At 42.8% G+C, this 17,811-nt stretch overlaps 1 protein-coding gene across 1 annotated transcript in view; it reads left to right on the forward strand.

Moving 5' to 3' along the window:
• Positions 1-17,811, forward strand: part of grhl2b (grainyhead-like transcription factor 2b) — a 153,265-nt gene that overhangs the window by 126,916 nt on the left and 8,538 nt on the right. The window contains exons 9-13 of the mRNA XM_072570711.1: positions 3,978-4,136; positions 6,260-6,347; positions 6,452-6,591; positions 9,062-9,099; positions 11,002-11,090. Of these exons, the coding sequence (XP_072426812.1) occupies positions 3,978-4,136; positions 6,260-6,347; positions 6,452-6,591; positions 9,062-9,099; positions 11,002-11,090 (514 nt within the window). The remainder of the gene's footprint in view (positions 1-3,977; positions 4,137-6,259; positions 6,348-6,451; positions 6,592-9,061; positions 9,100-11,001; positions 11,091-17,811) is intronic.

Consider the following 17,811-nt stretch of genomic DNA (forward strand, 5'->3'; position numbering starts at 1 on the left):
GTGCCATGCTTCAGTTGATCCAAGATAAGAGGAGTATATGGTCTATGTGACCTCAGGTCATGTGCTATGATACAGTGGATAATGCCTGTCCCTTAATTGTATACTGACCATGAGACATAACAAATCCTCCTTTCTTTAAAAAGAAAAACATCCCATACTACTAAACATGTTTTGCCTAGGCATGTGTATGTTGGTCAGTTGAGATGTTGAGACATCAGTCTGCTGAAAGAGTTTCCGGGGGGGGGGGGGGGGTTGTAAGAATGGATAACGTTTTGGTGGATGGGATATACAGTAGGAAAATATGAAATTATCCAGTTTGGTAGGAAGAGTAGAAAAGCCAAACATTTTTTTAAGTGGAAAAAATACAGAGGGCCACAGTGCAGAGGGATCTGAGTGTCTTCCTACATTGAATCACGAAAAAGTTAACTTGCAGGCACAATGAGTAATTAGGGCTCTCAGGAATATGGGCTTTATTGAAAGAGCCATTGAGTATAAAAGAAGGGAATCTTGTTACAACTGGACAGAGTTGGTGAGACAGTACCTGGAGTGCTGTGTAAAGTTTTGGTTTCCATATTTAAGGAGAGCCACTCTTGCCTGCAGTTCAGAGAAGGTTACTAGGTTGATTCCAAGCATGAAAAGTCTCTTTTGACCCATACTTACTGCATTTTAGAACAATGAGAGGGGATTTTATTGAAACTAAAGGTTCTAAGGGGCTTGACAGGTAGAATGTTTCCTGTCATAGAGTTATCTAGAAGCAGGAGGCATCGATTCAGAATAACAATCTCCCATTGAAGTCAAATATGAGAAGGAATATTGTTTATCGTTGGAATTCTGTACCTCAGCAAGCAAATAAATATCTTCATTTAATTTTTGATCTTCAAGGGACTCCGAGGTATAACAGGGGAGGAGGGGAGTGCAGGCAAGAGAATGAACTTTAAGCCGCAGTCAGATCAGGCATGATGTTATTGAATCTAAAGAAGGCTCGAGAGGCTGAATGGCCAGCTTGTGTTCCGATTTGGCATATTGTTAAGTTTTCTTCGTCCAGGCCTGAATATCTCCTTGGGCAGTGTTATTTGAGAGCATTATGTGAGGCATCTGAAGATATTTTATTAACATAATGTTGTTGTCTAAGTTATTATTGCTGTTTATTTCTTAAATACTGAAGTGACAGCAGCAATATTATAATTCAAAGAAGTAATCCCTGAATGTGAACACTTTGGACGGTGATGATTAATACTCGTCCCTAGGGTCAATACTATCATTACCTGCTGCCTTTAATTTAGTTACCTCTGTATGTCTCAATGCTGTACTTCTCTATAGACAGCAGGCAAAAACAGAAAAGTATCAAAAATAGGAATGGGAGAGACAATAGAGAATAACTTCTGATAGGGGAATCCAGAACGAGGAGAATGAGCATAAAATTGGAGATGTATTGTTCAGGTAGCACTTCTTTACAGTATAGGGGGTAGTGAAAATCTAAAAAAACTCCACGCCAGTCCTAAAGAACTGTTGACCTTACTCTAATGTCCAATTTAAACACTGAGATTGACTTTTGATCAGTGAATGTATTTAGGATTGTGAATCCAAGGTGTGTCAGTGGAGCTGAGATAGGATCCCCACATCATTGAATGATGGGATAGACTGGAAAGACTGGATGGCCTTCTTTTGGTCCTATGTCCCTAAAATGAATGTGAGGTTGGAAATCATTGTATATACAGAGTACAACCTTAGCACCCACTTCAACTTCCAGAACAGCATAGCTTGACTTATAAGGTTACTGTGTAAATACCTGATGTGGAGGTGTTGGACAAGGTCAAAAATCACACGACACCAGATTATAATCCAACAGTTTTCTTGAAAATGCTAGCTTTCTGAGCACTGCTCTTTCGTCGGGTGCTAGCAATTGATGAAGAAGCAGCGCACCGAAAGCTTGTGTGATTTCAAAGCAATGCGTTAGAATGTAACCTGGTGTGGTGTGACTTTTGACCTAATGTAAATACAATCTCAATTGAACAAATCTATTTTCAGTTGCATCACATGGATCCACCCTCCTCAACTCACTCTTACAGGGTTCGATTTGTGGAGTTCTCAACAGGGAGGTCAAATTCTAATTCCAAATATGAGAAGCCCCAAAGTACAGGCCCTTATTTTGGGAGAGTCATAGAGATGTACAGCATGGAAACAGACCCTTCGGTCCAACCTGTCCATGCCAACCAGATGTCCCAACCCAATCTAGTCTCACCTGCCAGCACCTGGCCCATATCCCTCCAAACCCTTCCTATTCATATACCCATCCAAATGCCTCTTAAATGTTGCAATTGTACCAGCCTCCACCACATCCTCTCGCAGCTCATTCCATACATGTAGGACCCTCTGCGTGAAAAAGTTGCCCTTTAGATCTCTTTTATATCTTTCCCCTCTCACCCTAAACCTATGCCCTCTAGTTCTGGACTCCCAACCCCAGGGACAAGACTTTGTCAATTTATCCTATCCATACCCCTCATAATTTTGTAAACCTCTATAAGGTCACCCCTCAGCCTCCGACGCTCCAGAGAAAACAGCCCCAGCCTGTTCAGCCTCTCCCTGTAGCTCAAATCCTCCAACCCTGGCAACATCCTTGTAAATCTCTGCTGAATCCTTTCAAGTTTCACAGCATCTTTCTGATAGGAAGGAGACCAGAATTGCACACAATATTCCAACAGTGGCCTAACCAATGTCCTGTACAGCTGCAACATGACCTCCCAACTCCTGTACTCAATACTCTGACCAAGAAAGGAAAGCATACCAAACGCCTTCTTCACTATTCTATCTACCTGCGATTGCACTTTCAAGGAGCTATGAACTTGCGCTCCAAGGTCTCTTTGTTCAGCAACACTCCCTAGGACCTTACCACTAAGTGTATAAATCCTGCTAAGATTTGCTTTCCCAAATTGCAGCACCTCGCACTTATCTGAATTAAACTCCATCTGCCACTTCTCAGCCCATTGGCCCATCTAGTCCAGATCCTGTTGTAATCTGAGGTAACCCTCTTCACTGTCCACTACACCTCCAATTTTGGTGTCATCTGCAAACTTACTAACTGTACCTCTTATGCTCGCATCCAAATCATTTATGGAAATGACAAAAAGTAGTGGACCCAGCACCGATCCTTGTGGCACTCCACTGGTCACAGGCCTCCAGTCTGAAAAACAACCCTCCACCACCACCCTCTGTCTTCTACCTTTGAGCCAGTTCTGTATCCAAATGGCTAGTTCTCCCTGTATTCCATGAGATCTAACCTTGCTAATCCGTCTCCCATGGGGAACCTTGTCGAAAGCCTTACTGAAGTCCATATAGATCACACCTACTGCTCTGCCCTCATCAATCTTCTTTGTTATTTCTTCAAAAAACTCAATCAAGTTTGTGAGACATGATTTCCCATGCACAAAGCCATGTTGACTACACCTAATCAGTCCTTGCCTTTCCAAATACATGTACATCCTGTCCCTCAGGATTCCCTCCAACAACTTGCCCACCACCGAGGTCAGGCTCACCGGTCTGTAGTTCCCTGGCTTGTTTTTACCGCCCTTAAACAGTGGCACCACGTTTGCCAACCTCCAGTCTTCCAGCACCTCACCTGTGACTATCGAGAGGTGAGGATGTTAATCCTGTCTCATGGTTGTGGGAGGTTGCAGTGGTGCGCTTCAGACTAAACCATCAGTTTGGGGGTTCCAGTGGGGGAAAGGCCTTCCTTGTGAGGAGAGTTGACTCCTTGTTGACCTGCTGCTCACAGCCGAATTGCACCTGCACTGTGCAACATGAAACCCTATTGTAATGTTTACTAAACAAGCAGGACCCATCTCGCTCTTTTCATTTTGTAAGCTGTTAATGGGTGGCGTCTGTTGCCTAGGGAGCCATTGAATTGGTCAATGCCGGTGTTTTGTCAGTACAGTATACACCAGTTGCGGATGATTTAAGTTCCTGATTTTCTCTTCCAGATATTCATCACCGTGAATTGTCTCAGCACTGACTTCTCCTCACAAAAGGGGGTGAAAGGACTTCCCCTTATGATACAAATCGACACCTACAGCTACAACAACCGCAGCAACAAACCCATCCACAGGGCCTACTGCCAGATCAAAGTGTTCTGTGACAAGGTGTGGTTCACAAAGCATGCTGGAAGGGGCTGCTTTTTTTAAAAAAAAGGCTTCTCAACTTCCCAGAGCATTGTTTAGGAACGACAGGTTTATTATCATTAGAAGGCTCTTGTGCAATCGCAGATACACGTCAGGAGTTCTCTTCTCAAAGGGGAAGAATGGCTTGTGTGATGATTGTCAAAATGAAATGTATTGGCGTTCTAATCCTATAGGCTGGGCGAGCCTTAAACATTTCTTAAGCATATTTTATTTGCTTGCTGAAACTAAGATCCCCTTCAGCTTATCCATTTTCAGTACACTATTGTACAGTAAATCCTGCACAAATATTTGAGTTTTCATAATGGACTTTATGGAGACTAAAGCTATTAATGAATTGGAGCAGTCAGGTTTTTTTTTGTAATTATTGAAACAATGAGAGAGCACCATCTAGTGTTGATAGTTTTGCAGTGACACAGATGAAACTCCAATGAAGAATTCAATTAATTTTACCATCTTCAGGAGTCTTTATAATTCAAGCAAGTTGTTCCCATAATTCTGTTTGTGTGCTATACACCAGTGTAAAAATAACAACTTTTATTTGTATTAGAGCACCTTCCATATAATAAAACAGCCGAAGACATTTCACCTAAGTATTATAAAACAAAATGTGACAGTGAGCCTGTATGGGTAATACAGATTTACCCCTTATGGGGATCCTAGAGCTTGTGGGTATACCCTAACCCTGTTGTAGTTTCAGAATAAAAGGCCAGCCATTTAAGATGAAAATAAGAAAGAATTTCTTCTCCCACAAAGTTGGTGATGTTTAGCATCGGAGCCTGAATCATTAAACGTATTAAGGGCTGAATGGACAGATCTTTGGTCTAAAAGAGAGTCAGAATTAGTGTGCAAGTGTGGTTGGGTCAGGCAGAAAAGGGAAGTGAAATGCACTCAGCCGTGATCTTGTTGAATGGCCAAACAGGTTCAAAGGGGTGAATGCCCTGCTCCTAATCCTATTTTTGCATTATATGTTCCAATAAATGTGCCTTCTAATATTTTTTTATCAGCTCATTATCAGTGCATAATTGAAATTCCTTACTCTCGACCATACCCTTGCTTTTTTGCAGTAGTTTAGGCAGGAGGCAGAAATTAGCAAGAGGCTTCTTTGATCTTTTCTTTAATTGGTATGAAATGTCACAGAGCTGTCAGTATTCAATGAGGCTGCATTTTACTGTGCCCCCAAATTTGTTGGGTTGTTCCTGCCAATGGGAAAATGGATGGTAGTGGAGAAATGGAAGGTTAGCTGATTGATATGTCTCTGCAAGTAAATCATTGACTGGATCTTCCTTGCTGGACTGCACATTGAACTTTGGCACCAATAACCCCTAAACATCAATGAAGACAAGTGTTGATTGCCTAATCCACTATCTCCTGAATGGTCCATTGAATATTTCTTTTAGTGGTTGTTTATAAATCACTTCAAAAGTCATATTGTGGGATTGAAATTATATGGCAGGTAAGTGTGTAAGGCATAGAGAACAGAAGTAAGCCATTCAGCCCATCCTGTCTGCCCAGCCACTGAGGGAGATCATGGCTGACCTGATAATCTTCAACTCCATTTTCTACCTTTATTCCTTTACAGATAAAGAAAACTCTCCAACTCAGCCTTGAATATACCTCATGAGCTTGCCCCTTCAGTTCTCTGCAGTGAGGAATTCCACAGATCCCCTACCCTCAGATCTCTGTCTTAAAAGTGTGACTCATTATTTTTGAACTAATTTGCTTTTTATGACAGTACGTCAGCTTTTGTGGTTACCTTTTCTAATGATAGGCACAACCTATCTGATTCTTGTTAACAAATCCTCACTGGGATGTGAAATGATGATCTTTGAGTTGCTAATCCAATGCACTAACCAATAGACACTGTCTATATTAATTCATTCACACCATTGCAAGTACTGGCTCATTCCTAGCTTCTGCTATAGTTGCAAGGCTCAAGTGAACCACTTTTGAGAAGAGGAATAATTCAAAAATTTTGATTCTTAAAAATAAGTCTCTATACTTTAGATCCAAATAGAGCCTGTGGCTTGGTACTCATTGCCTTACCGTTGTTGTCCAGAGATTTCTATCAGATCCTTTCTCTGCAGGGAGCGGAGAGGAAAATCCGAGATGAAGAGCGGAAACAGAACCGGAAGAAAGGAAAAGCTGCGGGAACAGCAAATCAAGTAAACCCTTGTAAGCCAATTCAGTCATGAATTTTGTTTTATTTTGACTTGAAAAGGTATTTTTTAACCTCTTTATTCCTTTGGAATAATCATCTGTTTCCTCCCCATATTCAGCATCAGAAGGTAAACTGAACAGTGCAACCTTGCAGAAGAGGAATGATGCTACTTTCTTCAAGACAATGACTGACCTGGAATCCCAGCCAGTGCTCTTCATACCAGACATTCACTTTGGGAACCTGCAGAGGAGTGGGCAGGTAAAAGCAATTGCCCCTGCATCCCCTGAGAAGCACAGTCATCATTGAGCATCTTCGGTTTTAAAGAATGGAACAGTAATGCTTGCTTAATTTCTGCATTTATATTTCTCCAGTTGTCTTTCCATTTCCCTGTGGGATGGAATTGGTTGGCTGATAATGTCAGTGTTTGAAGATATTTTAATCTATATATCTCCATTGTCACATTATATAACGCAATAATGCTGTGAACCGGTGAAGTATTTGTTTGGGAGAGGAGTAAGGGGTGGAATGTCAAGTTAAGAATCACTCTAGTTATTGTGGTTCCTGAGCTTTTATCAACTACTGTTCATGATTGGAAAAGTCAATCATTGTCTGTTTGCAAAGTACTGTTTTTAAAAGTGCCACATTCCACAGGCACATGTCTTTTGAATAAGCTAATATGTTCATTGTTCCTATGCAGACACCTTCTTCTTACAGTCTATTCTGAAAAACACGATTTTATTTTTTCTATGTCTGGTGGAATGGATAAAGAGGGCTAAGTGGATAGTGTTTTGCCCTGGGTCCTGTGACTAACAGGAGTCCAGGGAAAAGGATGAAGAATTTGAATAATAAACAGCATTTCTGTGTTAGTTAGCCTTTTGTTTAAAAAAAACCCGTGGACAGAGCTGAAGAAATATTTGTGTGTGGTGTGTGGTGTGTGTGGTGTGTGGTGTGTGTGTGTGTGGTGTGTGTGTGTGTACATGTACTTTCCACCTTCCACTTCAGCAAGAGATGTGCCTATGTTTCTGGTCAGAGGAGGACTGTCCACTTGTTAATTAAGGAAGGATTAAAAAAGACAATTTAATCCATGAAATCAGTCCATTTGCCAGTAAGGGCTAAGCATCTACTAGAGACTCCTTTTTCATGATTGGTTTCTCTATGCACTCTGTGCCATAATTGGCTGCACTCGGGCAAAACTAACTTGAGGATTTCCTGCTATTTAAGCAGGGAAGTAACTTGGTTGATTCATTGAGCCACAAAGGACCAGAATGTTTCTTTACCTGTCAGAGAATTGGGTGCTGTTACTCCTACTCGCCCATCATCCCAGGCCTCTTCCACTACCCTTGCTCCAGTTTCTCTGCCAATTCTCAGTTCTCCTCCAAGCTCCTCAGGATTGAAGGATGTTTCCTGGAGTCACTCCCCTGAGGACTGAGGTGACCTGTCCAGTGAACTGATGTTGCACAGTTCACTCACATCTATTATAAACGAGCTCAGTAATGAGGGAGCATCGAGTCATTCCTACATTGCTGGTCCATTTCCCTTTGTACATTTTAAAGGGGAGGAGGGATTGCAATACACAAAAACGTCTTTTGGGAAAATGTTGTTTGTGAAGAGCAAAAAGCCATGTTACATTCTCACCTTCTGCCACATTTTGAGATGATTTGCCTTGTCTTGCTATTGTCATATACCAAAACCAGAAGGACCAAATACTAGTCTTCTTTAAATACAATACGGATTCGAAAGGTTTTAAATAAAATGGCTGATAGTCTCAAAATGAGTGTTTGTTATATGTGTGCAAGAATGCTAAACCTGAGTGGATGATATCTGCCTGCACATAAATTATTGGAAGACCTTAAAAATTAATTTCTAGGATGTGGGTGTTACTGGCTGGCTCAGTATTGATTGCCTTGAGAAAGTGATGGTAGCCACTGTTTTGAATCACTGCCGATACAACTTAAGTGCGATTGGGAAAGAATTCTGGGGGTATGATGTGGTGACAGTGACCAGTACACCGAAGAACCGTTCTGATGAAAAATCATTAACCTGAAATATTAACTCTACATGGAGCCTGCCTATCTGCTCAATTTCTCCAGCATTATTTGTTTTAGTTCCAAGCAAGTTTGGGTGTGACACGAAGGGGAAATGTTGTGTGATAGTGTTTATGTGTGCCATCTGCTGTCGCTGTTCTCAGTGGTAGAGGTTGCAGGTTTGAATGTTGCTCACGAAGGAAGCTTGGCAAGTTGCTGTACTTTCTTTTATATCTGGTGCACTCTGCTGCCACTGTGCACTGGTGGTGGAGGAGTGAATGCTTGAGATGGCATGACCAACAAGATGCTGAGCTGCTTGAGTGTTGTTGGAGCTGCACTCGTCCAGGCAAGTGGGGAGGATTCCGTCACACTCCTGATTCATGCCTTTGTGGATGGTGGACAAGGGTTTGGGGGAGTCAGGGGGTGAATTCCTTACTGCAGGATTCCCAGCCTCTGAATTGTGTAAACCTGTACAAGTGAAGTGGAGCCAGTAACGTGCATGCTCAATTGTTAGAAAATAGCAAGAGGGTGAACTACAAAGGCTCAAAGTAGTGACATTTATAAGAAAAGACAGAACTGTAAATTATGGATGGTAAGGAGGTTTCAAGCTGATCGGTGCAATCTTGGAAATTTACTTCTACTTTAGTACAAAGACAGATTTCCCTTTGGTCAGGTTTCTGAAATTATGTTCTTTCTTTTTGTAGATGTACAGTGTCACCACTGACGACATGGAGAGAGAAGGGTGAGCCTTTGATTTGTTTTTGTGTCTATTCTTCTGTCTGCAAGTTCAAATTGCTGAGCTCTGGAGAATTTCAGCAATCTGAGCCCAAGGTTTGCAACAGTATCTGAATAACAAGATAAAATGTATCTAATTGCTAAAAAGGAAAGATGCCCAGGCGATTATGGAGACTAGAAATAACACTACTATGTGGGATTCCAGAATTTACAATTATCTGTAAGAATGACAGTCACGAATGTGAACACTTCCAGACCAGTGGTCTCTTAAATGGCTTCTTGCAATGAATGGGCAGAATTTTCCCTTCCGGTTGATTGTAGTGGGGGAGATGCTCGGTGTATTCCTAGCCAATGGAAGGTGATGCTTATTACGTTTCCAGCCAGTGGAAGGGGTATCACTGTGGTCCCTGCCGCTGGGGGAGAGTGTGTTCCCCACCAGTGGAAGTGGGTAAAGGTGGGCGGGGGGGGGGGGGTTACTCAGTGTATTCCCAGCCAGTGGAAGTGGGTAAAGGGGGTTACTCAGTGTATTCCCTGTTAGTGGAGGTGGGTAAAGGGGGGGGTTACTCCGTGTATTCCCAGCCAGTGGAAGTGGGTAAAGGGGGTTACTCAGTGTATTCTCTGTTAGTGGAGGTGGGTAAAGGGGGGGGGGTTACTCCGTGTATTCCCCGTTAGTGGAGGTGGGTAAAGGGGGGGTTACTCAATGTATTCCCCGTTAGCGGAGGTGGGTAAAGGGGGGGTTACTCAGTGTATTCCCCGTTAGTGGAGGTGGGTAAAGGGGGGGGGGTTACTCAGTGTATTCCCCGTTAGTGGAGGTGGGTAAAGGGGGGGGGTTACTCAAGGTATTCCCCGTTAGTGGAGGTGGGTAAAGGGGGGGGGTTACTCAGTGTATTCCCCGTTAGTGGAGGTGGGTAAAGGGGGGGTTACTCAGTGTATTCCCCGTTAGTGGAGGTGGGTAAAGGGGGGGTTACTCAGTGTATTCCCCGTTAGTGGACGTGTGCTCATTGTTCAGGTTGGCCTCTGGGTTGGGGCATGATTCGAAAGTGGGACCCTATCGATCTGGCAGGAAAGCAGTTGAAGTGATTTTTAAAAAAACAGCTGCATGTCTTTTCAGCTGTGAATTCCTTCTTTCCCAATGCTGCCTGGTTTCCACACTGTACCTGTACCTGGCTCAGCAAGGAGAGCTTCTTCAGAGAAACTGATAACCTGGGAAGGCTTTGATCAGTTACAATGAAGAGCTTCAGTCACACTGGGATGATGCACTGCTGTTTAAAGCACTTCTCTCAGAGTGCTGTCACTGACTGACAGGTGAGTGCCAATCTCTTGGCAACCATTTCACCTGTCTGGCCCCTCCCTGCCAACAGTATGCTCCATATCCACCTCCGCTGGATGGAGGTGAGACTGGGGACCTGGATGTTAGAGTCAAGGCCAATGATGTGCCAAGAAACCAGCCCATACTTGTCTGTTAGCTTTTAACAATTTGATGAGTTATGAGTGGGACTGACATGTTAGTCCCCACCTATTATGCTTACACCCTCACAGTATTAAGTCATGAAGGGAAGAAATATGCTTCCTTGGTAATTAAATGCACGTTCAGTGTCAATTGTAAAGAAATCAAAACAGGGACTCTGCAGTTGGAACAGTGGAAGCTGTTTTTCTTCACCAAATGATAAGTGCATGAAATGGATTGCTTGACAGCTATCGTTTAACATGATAGCAATGAATTAAAAGTTGTTCAGGATACTACGATTGTACACTGAGTACAGGAAGTAAGAAGGTCCAAATGATCTTCCCTAATTCATTCTCATTTTGTGTGAAGGTCATGTTGTCATTACATGAACACTTAATGTTTGCATATAACTGAATGTTGTTCCATGGTGGACTTGGGATTTTTGTGTGTTTTCTTTCGCAGTGTCCTTGTAAAAAGGTTGTTCCGATCATTAGAAGATGAGTATCCCCCAACGGCTGCCAAACAAATAAGAGAGGATATCCATAAAAAAGGTGCTTTCCTGACCTCCATTGTTATCATCTTTTGAGATTAAAATGGTGCTGTGAGGATCTTGTATCTGGGTTATCTGTGGAAGTTGCCAAAATATCACCACACAGCAAATATGATGTTGTGATCCATTGAACTGCATTTATTTGGGAGTTATCAAACTGCACTGAGTTTTGCCAGGTCGTGGTATTACATCTGTGAATCGCAGACATGGTTCTCTGTGAACTTTGACAACAGCCACTTGAGAAATTTTAAACTACATTTTATGCACTTTACATGCGGTTCTCACAAGTATCTTGCACAACCTTCAGCAAAGATCTATGGTAAATCAGTAGCCATTATGGCCGAACCTTAACGATCTACGAACAAGACTTCCTTGTGAACTGGGATGATCTGATCATTTAAAACTGTCAGTAACCTTCCAAAATAGTTAATTAGCCATTGGCTTGCTGCATTCCAATCCAATCGCTGTTGTTCTTTCAGAATTGCTAAAATAGAAGTTCTGAAATGAATGACAGTTACTCTATTATCACAATTTTGTTTTTAAACATGAAAGATATTAATTGTATTCATGAAGTTGTTTTAAGTATTTGTTTTCAAGAAGGTTGACCAAAGGATAACATAGTTAGAGAAGGAAAGGATTGGTCTTCTTTTCAAAACATTTTGATGCAGCACATGATGGGATAGGGATAGATTGTACTGATTTGCTTCGAATTAGGCACTTCAAAGACAAGGAGAAGCTGCAGCTAGGTTGTTACACTAAAACCTAAGGAGGGGTAAACAGTTTGGGATGTGGGAGCTCAGCTGCAGGAGAGGAAGGAAGTAGAGGAAAAGATCAGAGTGGAGCTGAGGGAGAAGAGGGGAAACAAATTAAGGTCAGAAGTAGAGATCATTCTTGTTAGCCCTGTAGATTATTGCCTAATCTATTAGCTAAAGCACATGTAGTATTATGGGAGTGACTGCCCAGCATTATCCCCTTTGGGAGCTCGGAACAAGCTTTGTGTGGAGAATGTGAGATGAAATTTTTGGTCTGGAGCTGGCAGCTTCTGTTGCATGTGGTGGTCTGATGATCTGGTTCCAATATAATTGTTGTTATCCAAGACTCAGGTCTTTTAAGACTCATTGTCCTGGATTTTCCGGAGTGTGTGTTGTGAAATTTCTCATGGAGTCTCCTGGAAGGATTAGTGATGTCGTCACAAGTGACTTAGTTGTATTTGACTTTGGAATGTATTCAGGCCCCTGTAGATGTTGATATTCAGTTGGATATCGAATGAACATTGGAATATCGTGCTTGTTGTTAAGAAGGAAATAATCCGTCCCCTTCAAGGACAGAAAATGGGGGAGGTACCAAATGAGTATTTTGCATCAGTATTTACTGTGGAAAAGGATATGGAAGATATAGACTGTAGGGAAATAGATGGTGACATCTTGCAAAATGTCCAGGTTACAGAAGAGGAAGTGCTGGATGTCTTGAAACGGTTAAAGGTGGAAACATCCCCAGGACCTGATCAGGTGTACCCGAGAACTCTGTGGGAAGCTAGAGAAGTGATTGCTGGGCCTCTTGCTGAGATATTTGTATCATTGATAATCACAGGTGAGGTGCTGGAAGACTGGAGGTTGGCAAACGTGGTACCACTGTTTAAGAAGGGCGGTAAAGACAAGCCAGGGAACTATAGACCGGTGAGCCTGACCTCAGTGGTGGGCAAGTTGTTGGAGGGAATCCTGAGGGACAGGATGTACATGTATTTGGAAAGGCAAGGACTGATTCGGGATAGTCAACATGGCTTTGTTACTTCTTCAAAAAACTCAATCAAGTTTGTGAGACATGATTTCCAACGCACAAAGATGATTGATGAAGGCAGAGTAGTAGATGTGATCTATATGAACTTCAGTAAGGCGTTCAACAGGTTCCCCATGGGAGACTGATGAGCAAGGTTAGATCTCATGGAATACAGGGAGAACTAGCCACTCGGATACAGAACTGGCTCAAAAGGTAGAAGACAGAGGGTGGTGGTGGAGGGTTGTTTTTCAGACTAGAGGGCTGTGACCAGTGGAGTGCCACAAGGATCGGTGCTGGGCCCTCTACCTTTTCTCATTTACATAAATAATTTGGATGCGAGCATAAGAGGTACAGTTAGTAAGTTTACAGATGACACCAAAATTGGAGGTGTAGTGGACAGCGAAGAAGGCTACCTCAGATTACAACAGGATCTTGATCAGATGGGCCAATGGGCTGAGAAGTGGCAGATGGAGTTTAATTCAGATAAATGCGAGGTGCTGCATTTTGGGAAAGCAAATTTTAGCAGGATTTATACACTTAATGGTAAGGTCCTAGGGAGTGTGGCTGAACAAAGAGACCTTGGAGTGCAGGTTCATAGCTCCTTGAAAGTGCAGTTGCAGGTAGATAGGATAGTTTAGAAGGCGTTTGCTATGCTTTCCTTTATTGGTCAGAGTATTGAGTACAGGAGTTGGGAGGTCACGTTGTGGCTCTACAGGACATTGGGTAGGCCACTGTTGGAATATTGCGTGCAATTCTGGTCTCCTTCCTCTCGGAAAGATGTTGTGAAACTTGAAAGGGTTCAGAAGAGATTTACAAGGATGTTGCCTGGGTTGGAGGATCCGAGCTATAGGGAGAGGCTGAACAGGCTTGGGGCTGTTTTCCCTGGAGCGTTGGAGGCTGAGAGCTGACCTTACAGAGGTTTACAAAATTATGAGGGGCATGGATAGGATAAATTGACAAAGTCTTTTCCCTGGGGTCGGGGAGTCCAGAACTAGAGGGCATAGGTTTAGGGTGAGAGGGGAAATATATAAAAGAGACCTAAGGGGCAACTTTTTCATACAGAGGGTGGTTCGTGTATGGAATGAGCTGCCAGAGGATGAGGAGGAGGCTGGTACAATTGCAACATTCAAGAGGCATTTGGATGGGTATATGAATAGGAAGGGTTTGGAGGGATATGGGCCGGGTGCTGGCAGGTGGGACTAGATTGGGTTGGGATATCTGGTAGGCATGGACGGGTTGGACCGAAGGGTCTGTTTCCATGCTCTACATCTCTATGACTCTATAACTCTGTGACCTGACTTAGTTCACAATGTCTTTCTGAAGTCACATTCTGATGCAAGCATCTGTTTTCTCTTGAGTACATAATGTACTGATTATTAATGAGCTTGTATAAAACTATTGTTAATGCTGGAAATGTGAAATAAAAACTAGAAGTTCTCAAAAAACCTGGTAGACCTGATGGCATCTGTAGCGAAAGAAACTGAATTTGAATTCAGTAACTATTTGGAATTAAGAGTCTAATGATGACCATGAATCCAAGAAGTTCCCATCCTTGCCTGGTCTGGTCTACATGTGACTCCAGATCCATAGGTTGACTCTGAGGGATTGGTAATAAATGCTGGCCTAGCCAGGGATGCCTTCATCGCATGAATGAATTAAAAACAAGCTGTGACTTCAGAACTGAAGGAAAGTAGAAACATTTTGGGTTTTATGTTTTTGAGAAAGAAGTGGATAAAGTAGGACCAAAACGAAAGTCAAGGCTAGGTTGCCCTGTAGGAGAGGTTAAGTAACAAAAGTGTAATGGAAGAAAGGGCAAAATGAATGGTGATTGTACAGTGAACAAAAAAAAGGCTAATCCAGAGGGAGTGTTAATTGTAGAATAATGGACAACTGTGTCTGAAAGCAAGCACATGAAAACAATTGTTACACTGATACTTGGTTTTTAAAAAAAAAAGTCAAAATGGAAGACAGAGTTGATGGCCTGAAGTTGCTGGGTCCAGAAGGCTGTAATTGGAAGATTGAGGTGTTGTTCCTCAAGCTTGTGCAGAGCTTTGCTGAAATCCACAGGAGACCAAGGTGGAGAATTGAGCCAGCGAAACTGGCAAAATGGAACAAAGGCCTTAGAGGAAACGGGGGAATGAGCAAATGTAATCAAGATGGTTGTGGGAGTCAGGACTTATAGCATTAATGAAGGGTCAATCCCAAACTGCAGTCCGTGAAATCAAGAGACAGGCCAATCAGGTGAATGGGAGAGAAAGGTGGAACTTGGAAGTGAATTGACAAACCTTTCCATTTTCAGTTGAGAGTAGAAAGTGGCACTGATAGAGTCATCAATGTACCACAATAAGTTTGGAGAAATTCAGCCTGATTGGAACTAGAACACACCTCACAAAGTTGGGGTAGAACTGGCAGGGGACCCCAGCCAAAGAATTGAACACTGAATCAAAGATGATAGAAAAAGTGCTCAAGATAGTGTTTATATCCACTAACCAAACACAGACCAGAGCTTTCTTCATCTTCATCTCCAATTTTCTTTGTCCATTTAATTCCATCTCTGATCTACTTACTCATAATGACATCAGGAAGCTCTTGCAAGCTCCACTTTGTTTAATTTCCTCAACAGCTGTCCTATCGCTTTCTAAAGGCAAACAGTTTCTTTGCCACAAGCTTTGATTACATTCATCAGGATGATGTGCTGTTTGTCTAATGTCCTGAGGGGTTGAGGTATAGTTCTGCGGGTACCAGCTGCTCTCCAGCATCTGACACAGGTGGCAAGAATTCCATTCTGGGTGGCTGTTTTCAGCTCATTGTCTGCGGGGAACATGAATTACATTCATCAATTCCATGAATAGCCCGACCTGTCCATAAGGTTCAGTCAAACATCTGCTGCCCCCTGGATTAGCCCCCTGCTTTCTTCTGCAGCCAGGGTCACAACTGTGTGTTTGCCACCTCCCTCCCTGCCGAATGTCTCTTCACTAATTCTTCCTGCTGCCACTACGTCTCTTTATCTACACATTCCTTTCTGAACTCTCTCCAACAATTTCTTCTCACACTTTTCACCACTCAGTCCTGTCATCACCACTCTCTTAGAGTCACAGAGTCATAGAGATGTACAGCATGGAAACAGACCCTTCGGTCCAACCTGTCCATGCCGACTAGATATCCCAACCCAATCTAGTCCCACCTGCCAGTTCCCAGCCCATATCCCTCCAAAACCTTCCTATTCATATACCCATACAGATGCCTTTTAAATGTTGTATTTGTAGTAGCCCCCACCACTTCCTTCGGCAGCTCATTCCATACACGTACCACCCTCTGCATGAAAACGTTGCCCCTTACATCCCTTTTATATCTTATCCTTCTCACCCTAAACCTATACCCTCTAGTTCTGGACTCCCCCATCCCAGGGAAAAGACTGTCTGTTTATCCTATCCATGCCCCTCATGATTTTATAAACCACTATAAGGGTCACCCCTTAACCTCTGCTCCAGGGAAAACAGCCCTAGCCTAATCAACCTCTCCCTATAGCTCAAATCCTCTAACCCTGGCAACATCTTTTCTGAACCCTTTCAAGTTTCACAACATCTTTCCGATAGGAAGGACACCAAAATTGCATTCAATATTCTAACAGTGGCCAAACCAATGTCCTATAGAGCCGCAACGTGACCTCCCAACTCCTGTACTTTATACTCTGACCAATAAAGGAAAGCATACCTAACGCCTTCACTATCCTATCTACTGCGACTCCATTTTCAAGGAGCTATGAAACTGCACTCCAAGGTCTCTTTATTCAGCAACACTCCTGAGGACCTTACCATTAAGTGTATAAGTTCTACTAAGATTAGCTTTCCAAAAATGCAGCACCTCGCATTTATCGAAATTAAACTCAGCCCATTGGCCCATCTGATCAAGATCCCATTAATCTGTGGTAACCCTCTTCACTGTCCACTACACCTCCAATGTTGGTGTCATCTGCAAACTTCCTAACTATATACCTGTTATGCTCCCATCCAAATCATTTCTATAAATGATGAAAAGTAGTGGACCCAGCACTGATCCTTGTGGCTCTCCACTGGTCACAGGCTCAAGTCTGAAAAACAACCTCCACCACCACCTCTGTCTTCTACCTTTTGAGCCAGTTCTGTATCCAAATGGCTAGTTCTCCCTGTATTCCATGAGATCTAACCTTGCTAATCAGTCTCCCATGGGGATCCATGTTTGACACCTTACTGAAGTCCATATAGATCATATCCACTGCTCTGCCCTCATCAATCTTCTTTGTTCCTTCTTCAAAAAACTCAATCAAGTTGTGAGACATGATTTCCCACACACAAAGCCATGTTCACTATCCCTAATCAGTCCTTGCCTTTCCAAATACATGTACATCCTGTCCCTCAGGATTCCCTCCAACAACTTGCCCACCACTGAGGTCAGGCTCACTGGTCTATAGTTCCCTGGTTTGTCCTTACAACCTTTCTTAAACAGTGGCACCACGTTTGCCAACCTCCAGTCTTCCGGCACCTCACCTGTGACTATCGATGATACAAATATCTCAGCAAGAGGTCCAGCAATCACTTCTCTAGCTTCCCACAGAGTTCTAGGGTACACCTGATCAGGTCCTGGGGATTTATCCACTTTTATGCATGTCATGACATCTAGCATTTCCTCCTCGGTAATATGGGCGTTTTTCAAGATTTCACCATCTATTACCCCACATTTTATATCATCCATATCCTTTTCCACAGTAAATACTGATGCAAAATACTTGTTTAGTATTTCCCCCATCTCCTGAGGCTCCACACAAAGGCCACCTTGCTGATCTTCGAGGCGCCCTATTCCCTCCCCAGTTACCCTTTTGTCCTTAATGTATTTGTAAAAACCTTATGGATTCTCCTTAATCCTATTTGTCAAAGCTATCTCATGTCCCAGTTTTGCCCTCCTGATTT

The sequence above is a fragment of the Chiloscyllium punctatum genome, chromosome 5, assembly GCF_047496795.1.
Source record: "Chiloscyllium punctatum isolate Juve2018m chromosome 5, sChiPun1.3, whole genome shotgun sequence".
Classification (NCBI taxonomy): domain Eukaryota; kingdom Metazoa; phylum Chordata; class Chondrichthyes; order Orectolobiformes; family Hemiscylliidae; genus Chiloscyllium; species Chiloscyllium punctatum.